Source organism: Fopius arisanus, unplaced genomic scaffold (genome assembly GCF_000806365.1).
Source record: "Fopius arisanus strain USDA-PBARC FA_bdor unplaced genomic scaffold, ASM80636v1 scaffold00029, whole genome shotgun sequence".
Classification (NCBI taxonomy): domain Eukaryota; kingdom Metazoa; phylum Arthropoda; class Insecta; order Hymenoptera; family Braconidae; genus Fopius; species Fopius arisanus.
Genome location: NW_011887768.1, coordinates 282,598 through 291,684, shown reverse-complemented (window position 1 = coordinate 291,684; position 9,087 = coordinate 282,598). Strand labels below are relative to the sequence as shown.

At 39.2% G+C, this 9,087-nt stretch overlaps 1 protein-coding gene across 3 annotated transcripts in view; it reads left to right on the top strand.

The window, feature by feature from the left end:
• The first annotated feature begins 233 nt into the window (after positions 1-233).
• Positions 234-9,087, top strand: part of ASPP (Ankyrin-repeat, SH3-domain, and Proline-rich-region containing Protein) — a 42,411-nt gene continuing 33,557 nt past the window's right edge. Inside the window, exons 1-2 of one of the 3 annotated variants that reach the window (XM_011302713.1) lie at positions 234-959; positions 2,831-2,886. Coding sequence is in view for 2 of the 3 variants with exons in the window: in XM_011302709.1 (XP_011301011.1) it covers positions 7,768-7,998 (231 nt within the window). In the remaining variant the exon portion in view is untranslated. Of the gene's footprint in view, positions 960-2,830; positions 2,887-4,859; positions 5,028-5,064; positions 5,218-7,578; positions 7,999-9,087 lie in introns of those variants that run through there. The other 2 variants (XM_011302709.1, XM_011302710.1) reach the window with 2 other exon arrangements.

Below are 9,087 nucleotides of genomic sequence, written 5' to 3'. Positions count from 1 at the left end.
AAATATCCCCCACTTGTGTTAGCGCAGGTAACGTGCCAACGCCAGGCAATGGCGCCTGCACCTGGGGGTAAAGCTGTTCGCCAGGTGTCACGGACAAGCCCATTGGTTATTTCTCATGTGTCTGGTATGCCATTGGCTCTTTCACTGGCTACAGCAGTTACAAGACTTTAATCTCCTATACCGTAGGCGCGCTGGTGCCTGGTACTCACTATTCAGTCGAATGGTCGAATCACTCTCAGTTGAACTTACCTCCGCCTTACGGACGGCCACAGGCCCACATTTTCTACCTAATTGTGTGTGTGTGTGTGCATGTGTATGTGTATATGTTGTTTTTTAATTCTACCGAGGGGTTACTACTATTACTATTACCAATTACACTTGTCACAATTGTTCATTTGTCATTCATGCAACTGATGTTGGGTGTTCACGTCTCTTGAACAATCCGATTTTTCTCATTTAGTTGCAGGACAAATATGTTTCGACTTACGTATCGTACATTCAGTGTTTGTGTTCAAGTGTAATTGATTTTTTAATTAAAAAATTTGAGGAGTGATCAACCGGTGTGTGTTGAGGTTCGGTCTGATGCGAGTGCGCCTGCGCCATACTTGGGCCTTTTTCGAAAAACGGGCCCCGCTGGACCGCACCACCGTGGCTGCAACATTTTTTGCAAGTGTATTAGTGGCGTTTTTCTGACCGTCTCCATGACCGTGTGCATCCCAACTACTGGTGACGCTGGCCTTCCTATTACTAAATTCTCTTCACTCCATCTCTTCTAGTCTATTTTTTGGAAATATTTAATAAATTGAAGTTATTGTGAGTGTCGAGTGTCTCGTGGCTAAAGTGTGATTAACATCGTGCAGACAAAAGGAGATATTTCATTTGAGTTTGGTGTCCGCCTTGAAATCTGGATTACGCGGGGGAAACGAGTACCTTCAATCTAGTGACGGTTCACAAGAAAGGTGAGTGATTTCATTCTCCTTCCCAAAATTAACAATTGATTTTAAAAAATGACAATTCCACATCGATGAGCGAGGCTGGCCAGTACGTGGGAACTTGTCTCGAGCAAGTCGAAGGGGAGATGTGAATTTCTTGAAAAAAATGTTAATGATCCGGTCCAGTGTCGGGCCTTTGGCGGCTCATTAGAAAACTCATGTCATTAGGGATTTCCAGTGTGTAAACAACTTTTAAAATGACAGAATTTTTTCAATTCATGGTCAAGAAAAACCGGCCTATTTGGAATCGAATGGCGAAAAAGGGGGGAATGAGTTGGAAATTATTTCCATTGAGAGAATGAATAGAGGGAAAAATCATTGGGCTTTTCGAGTGGAGTAAAATGGAGTGGTGGATCATACTCACATAACTCAGTTGTACTTGTCGTGGCTCATGTCCGTTGGCGGTAAAACGAGGATAGAGACTCCGGAGTGAGACAGAATGAGGAGTTATCTGATGTGCTTTGATGGTTGAGTATTGGCGGCGGTGTTCTCTCTTGTTTGGTACCCGTGGCCAGAGAGAAAAGTCACAGGGTATGAGAGAGAGATCTCTCTGGTCGGCACGACCTCGAGCCGACGACTCTTGGGTGGATGGCGTAACCTTGAAAATCCGCGCCTTACTCGATGCCTATGCCTTCTCTCTACTCGCGTGTGCTTTAAAAAACATACACTCTTAAATCGCGGGGGGAGGAGTCTCCACCAGTGGAATGCGCGCCATTCTTTCGACGGTTACTTATTATTTTTCCTCACGTCAAAATCATAACTTCCGAAAAATTCCCCATTATTCATTTACTCCATGAGAGTTTTTTTTTAAATAAAAAAAAAAGTCGTACAAACAATTGCCACCCACAGTTGAGTGCATACCAGAAAGTTATCCGATCGAGACATCGCGTGTAACTCGAGAGCAACCATTTCCCAGCAACACCCTGACATACCGTGGTGCTGTACCCCTTGGAGAACGTGTGCGCCAATCAGACAGGAGACAATGAGTACCGTAATGAGGCTTTTCCGTTCCGAATGGTCGTGTGTGCTAACACCAATGCAAACCCTTTCATTCTTCTCATTCGAAAATTCAGACTTTTCCGTTCCCTCGGAACATTTCATTTTCCAGGTCATTCCATCACGGGTTCCAATAATTATTATAGAGGAATTCAATCATTATGAAGTTTTATGAATTTACGACACGGCCATGGCACTGGGTATTAAATAATGATAAATTGGGAAGAACGAATAATGAAAATGAGGAAATAATTCCTCAGCGACTACGTACCACATCACTGTTGGTTTACTCTGTCTACGCTCTCATTGATCAAACATTGGCTCCTCATCATCAACTTCAGATTTTCATTTCACCCAATTAACTATGGCTTGTCTATTGATTGAGTCGCGTAATTGACCGCAGATCAGCCAACATACTAAACCACCAATTGCTAGTACTGGCGACAAGCCAATAATTATATCGATCATTATAACCGCATGAATAGACAGATATACCGTATGTACACGTGTCACTACTGGCAAAATGTTCGTTGTAAATTATTCAGTGGAAAACTTGTCTATGAATATTCCGTAATTCGACACTTACTCCGGAGGTCCTTTTTACGTAACTAGCTCATGCGAAAAAAAAATAATGAAAGTTGATTCTTCGATTGATTATTAATCAATTATTTTACAAAATCATTTTCAAAATTTTCAGTTGTTTATTTAAGTGTTGATTAATCTTGAGCATAATCCAGCCATCCGGTAAATGCAAGCCCACGGTACCGTCTGTTATCAGAAATTTGACTTTGATACGTGATATATTGCGTTGGTGTTGAAATACCTCTGATCTCATGTTTCAGGACCACACACGGATCGAGATGGCTTGAGGGAGGGTGCCGGCAGTGCTGCCGAACTGGTGAGCCTCTATTTCCGCTGATTTACTACTAATTATCAATATGTAAATCATTATAAAAATTTTATGTCGACTTTCAAAGAGTTATTCGCACATCTCGTCATTAAAAAAATTTTTTTAATCAATTTTTGGACAACCGTGAATCAGATTGATGTGAAAAAATATACCATTTTTGTTTTTATCATTATTCAATGAGTCACTAATTTTCATAGTCGAGCGTCTATTTTTCTGAATGAATTTTGTACAATTTTGTTATTTTGGAAAAAATTGGGCCAGATTGTGGGAAAATTTTTCGCGACAATGAAACTTCGTGAGCGATTCAATAATGACAAAATGCAAAAACATTATATTTTTTACCTCAATCCCATCGTACGTTTGTCCGATAGCAGAAAAAAAACGTGAGTTTTGGGGGAAAGGGAGAACATCCCTGAAAAGACAAACAACGTATCCAAAGTCGGTCGAATAAATAAAAGAATCCAAGTAAAGATCTTAATTTCACGGAAAGTTGGAGTCCTACCGAATCCGACGTGACGAATAGCACACATAATTTAGGCGATTTATATCGAGGATATACTTTACAGAGTAAGGTATCTAATTCTCCATGGATGCGACAAGGAGAATCTCCGACGCAGAGAAAAGAATTTATACCTTTCTCTTTCCGGTTGTGACTTTTCCTCTCCTTCATGGAGGTCAGTGCGAAAGAAAATAGGGCCCCTGCTAGCCTCTGGCGGGTATTTCGAAAGGCCCCTCTCGGCGTATATTGACCCTCGGGTATTGTTCGTGTCGAGATATTCCAAGTAGGCTAACGGGTTAACAACCCATCACTGTGCCAATTCGCCTCTTCATGCGTTCTTCATTTCTTCAATCTTCATCATTTCACTTTTACGATTTTCCAATTAAATTAATCCACTTAATATTGCCTAGCGAGGCTATTGGTGTGATTACGATGAATAATTAAAGTTCACGACTCCAGTTCCTCAGGGACATTAAAAAAAGTCATTGATTTTTCCTTCATTATTTTATTATTTCATTCCTCCTCTTGAAATTGCCAGTATTGGGATGTTACCGGTACTTAATCTGCAACTGTTCATCGAGGAGCGCCGAATGGTTATGGAACAAGTAACGAGACTGTTAACGATACGAATACCACTCAGCATCCAGAGCATGAAAGAGGAGTTAGTATTTTAAAGCAACTGGAACATACAGAGTTAAGCATTGAGTGCAGCTGGCCGCCTTTTCCAATGCTGAGTGGTTCCACTGTTTTCTGACGTACTTTTTGCAAGCACCCCGGTTTCTTCTCCTTCAATAGACCATCATCAGGAAGGAACTAGTGTGCGTTACCCTGTGCACGGAAATTGGATCTAGTTTACGTGTGAGAGACTCCACTAAAGGAAAAGGATCGATGGATGGAGGAGATTATGTAGAAGGCACTCAGTTCAGAGGAGTCAGCGTCGCTCCAACGACTTCATGGGGAATACTTCACAATATCGAATTACCTATCATTTGTATGCATCAAATCTGCTGGTTCGCGGTTTGTTTTTTACTCCCTGGAGGACCCATCGATTTTTCCGCATGTCGTGAAAACATGAAAAATTCTAAATCAAATTAGTGTAACATCACTGATGGATTGTTGGAGGATTTGACATTTCACTGGTTTTGTTTGCATCAACAAATAGTTTGTTTGGAATAATTGGATTAGATTTACCATTTCCACGAGTGTATGCAATCCAGATTATTCAACGATATATCTATATCAGTCGTTCAATCTGGAGTGAAAATAAAATGGTCTTGTGATTTTTTTCCTCAACACTTGTCAAGTTGAAGTGAAAATTAATGAAAAATTTTATCCTATTGAATTACGCACACATGTTTTACCACCAATAGTAAACATGGATGTGTGATAAACCGATAAGGAGAAAAGGGGGGCGTTTAAAGGCTGATCTGGACTTCAGTAACGGTACAACGCATAGCGCACACCGCACATTGCACACAGCACATGTACAATTGACTGAGCAATTGTGTGTACATTGTACAATGGAGTGAAAAGTCGTAGGGTGAAAACGCCTAAAGATCAACTTCTACATTGAAATAACAAAACAGTGTACGTGACTGGATAGAGTTAGTGCGAAGCAACTGTGGAAAATGTAAGAGCAATGCATATAGGGATTGGGTATTCTAAATATAAAATTGCCAGCAGTTGAGGTCCAAGTCCGCGAAAGAGAGTCACCTTTTAGTTGTACCATTGCCCGGCATCTTGTGCGTTACTTTATCATTGATATTGTCATTATCAGTGTTTATCATTCAATATTCATCATTACATTGTCTGCACCAGAGGTATTTCCCCTCAGGAAAAAAAACCCGTTGTTCTCTCGATAATTCAATAACCTTTTAATTGATATTGCTGTATATAATTAGACATAAAGTGAATGATTACACCAGTTAAACAATACTTCATGCCGAATGAGTTGATGATGATTGAACGGACTTTTCCATCAAATCAATCTTCCATATCAATAATGGAAAACTCGCGCATTCATTAAGCATTTATCAAAATTAATGATATAATTTCATTTATGAAATTCACTGACCTAGAGGTATAATGAAATATCCTTTAAATTATCCTCGTGCGCAACTCGTGAGCAATTTTGAAGAAATGAAAATCGTTTAGAAAGATTGAAAGAATGTAATTCGGGTAATACTTCGGATAATAATACTTTCTACTGTAATGCCAGGGAATAATTTTTGTGGTGTGCAATTGCAATCCCCTGATTCTCGTAATGTTAACTTTAATGCCATGTAAAATTGCTGAATTTTCCAGTAATTTCGCTGTCAGGTAAATGAGTCCGTTTTCGATTGGTTGAATGAAGCAATGCATGTGGTGTTAATCTCCCGATTCAATGCTGCTTTGTGTGCGTGTGTGATCGTTTGTTAATGTATCGACTAGAAAACACTTTCAATGGCTATTGATTTCCCAATGTTTCATCGAACAATCGGTGTTTATTTCAATTGCATTATACCAACAAAGCCTCGATCGTGTTTTTCATATTTTTTAATAACAGTACAGCTGCAGAAGAATTAAAAAAATTGATACCCCGTGAAATGCGTGAAAGCCCTCTCGATGAAAAATTGCTTTCATCTGGGTTTTGAAATTGAACCAACTAGTACAGATATTAATCCTCCTAGGATATCACCCAAGATCTTTCGAAATTTCCTAGTTGACACTGACAAGTATACAGTCGTTCATATTCTCCACCACGATTTTTTTTTCTCTCTCCACCATCCCTCGCCATTCTAGGCGTTAAATTAATCACTCCAGTAGTGCAGTTTGTTCTCACCGTACGTAATTAAATTTTCAACGTCTCCATGCGGGTGAGACGCTTGAGGTTGTTGTATTTCTCAACTAAGAAAAATCGGTCCAATGAAATATGCACTTCACTATCGAGTGATATAGCACTTGCCTCTAAGAGCAACAATGGAATAACTGTTGTTATTTATTTTAGACAATTAAAAGCCCATTTTAATGAATTAATTATTTGGTGTTTCAGTTGAGGTAGAATTTCCTCGTTATTTATAATTCACTATCGCGAATGGAATCTGCAGACTGTCTTCATATATATACGGAGTCAACACTATTTCAAAATACCGTGGCACTGATTTTACACACTCGCAATATTATACCCGTGAGATGTTTACTTATCTAAGAAAGTTCGGTTGAGGAGTTGTTGCCGGTATCTCCTCATTTTTCAAGATATTTACAAATATCTGAGAGACGCGCGATAATATGGACGTGAAAAAGAAATGCCGTTTTTGAATTGCATTATGATTCGATATCTCGAATAGCGATAATCTCAATTTTTCCAAAAATTCACAAAACTGATAAAAATTCAGAAAGTAGACGCATGATTACGTAAATTTGTGAATCGATGAATATAAATAAAAGGAGAAAAATTAATTGGGTTTCCACTCCAAACGTCTGGTGGCCCGACATAATCGAATCATTATAAAATTATATATTTATCAGTTTTTTACGGGTTTTCCCTGATTACGCACGTCCCACTTTCTCGTTGATAACGAAAACAGTGATTTGATTACTAGCCTAGAGCACATCGCAGACTAAGATAATATTGGTCGTGTCGAACTAGCGAAACATGGCATTGATGTCAACGTCGCCGGGGCTCTATAAACCTCATGACATATTCGGAAAATATTTGGTTATCCCTGGATATTCAACGAGATGAATACCAGTGGATTTATCTTCTATAAGAATTTTTTTTTGTGCCTTCAACGGGTTTTTCGGTCAATCCTCGAGTTGTGGGTTTCTTGATACAAATAGAGAGGCACAGGAGAAATATTTTGCTCTCGGTGCATTATGCAAACATCTTGCTCGTTTAGCGATGGCAATCAATAGATAATCTTTGACATAACATGGAGAGAAATATTTAACTCAATCTATTAGCCTCTGACGCCATAAAGTCACTGGTCAAGTTGGGCCTAACAGTGTTGGGGATTTGCTGTAATAGAAGCTTAAGTGCAAAGGCATGTATGCACCGACGACCCTCTCATGCATCCTTCCGCTAATCCTTCCGCTTCTGCATACTGTGTAATCTAGAGGGAGAGAAGGCTCTACAAAATAACATTTACCACATTGTGTGCGCCATTCATTGCTTAAAGGATTATGAACTTCTTCGTTCCCAGATATATCATTCTTCGAGTGCAGGTTAGAAGAAAATGAACGATTGTTCGGATTGGATCTGAAATAATGAATCTTTAAAATATCGATTCTTGATCAAAAAAAATTCCAATGCACAGAAATATAAATTGAAGTTTACTATTGTTATTGCGAGGACTTGTTACTTACACGCGAGTGCACCTTGTAAAATAGTAATGGATCACTCGGGTCGTGCACCCGTCAATCCGAAGAGACTTTCAACAATATCCGAATACTCGGAGCCTGGTACCATCGACGATCACCTCCACACCGATCAAAGCACCGAGCTTGTGCCCCGACATGCAACATCGCAAAACATCACCGAGGATAAGCCTGTCGAGTATTTTCTACTCGACGACTCGCCTTTGGCTAGATTCACTAGAAATGTCAAGTGGGCTTATCAAAAAGTGAGTAGATTTAACCAACAATTTCACTTGTTCTGCATCTAGTACAGTTCTTCCACTTGATCTTTTCCCCATTTATACCAACCATCGAGAGAAATACTTCCTCATTGCGAACATTTCACTCTCTGATTTTGACAAAAGATCCCCTCATACCCTCACCATTCTCGAAATTCAACGCCACTCAATGACATCATTAGAGATCAAAAACTCAGAGCAATTATTACTCGTAATTATTTCGATTCATTTTTATTCGTAGGCACAAACGATTGCAATAAAAGTGCCCCGCCCTATGGGAATTGTGAGAACGAACTATCGGTGGAAGGATAAGGGAAATGATAAATTTTTTCTGGTTTGAATAACGATCCAATTAAAACGTGTATGGCCACTGGATCAATAATTTACGGCAAAACTGCGTGAAAATTACGTTTGATTTTTTTTTTTTTAAGGGAGATACAATTAACCCAGTTGCTCGATATTCCGAGAGTCAATGTCATATAATTGGATGCCGTATCGAGGCTCAGCACAATGAATATGGCGAAGTAAAACCAATAGCTCGAGTGGCACTGCGATAACCCAGACATCAGTTTGATGAGTTATTCGATGATGCATCTATACGTATTTTGAGTTATGTACTGCCACCTCAAAGTTGGCCCGCCAACGTTCATATCTAAAACCTGTTTTTGGTGCAAATACATAATCATAGCCTTATAAATATTTATGCCATGTCCTCATCAGCTTGAATGCATTCGCGAGAATCGTCTGGAGGGAGTTTGAGTTAATTTGCCATTCGACTCAAAATTTTTCTCCAGCTTACACCAGATTTATGCAATTGTGATTGTCACTGGAGAAGTTATCGCCGATAATTTACTCTCATCGTTATTTGCGGAGTGAAAGGCGTAATTAAAGTGGGAGTTTCTATTTTATATTTTTTTTAGAGTGCATGTATTGTCTGCAAAATAATAAGAAAGACAAACACATTTCTACTCATCTGTATGACACTGAGATACCCGAAATGAATCTCGAGAGCATTTCCGTCCTCATCCTTGGAGGAAAAAAAAAATAAGTAAAAAACTCATACAAGTGACGAATGTA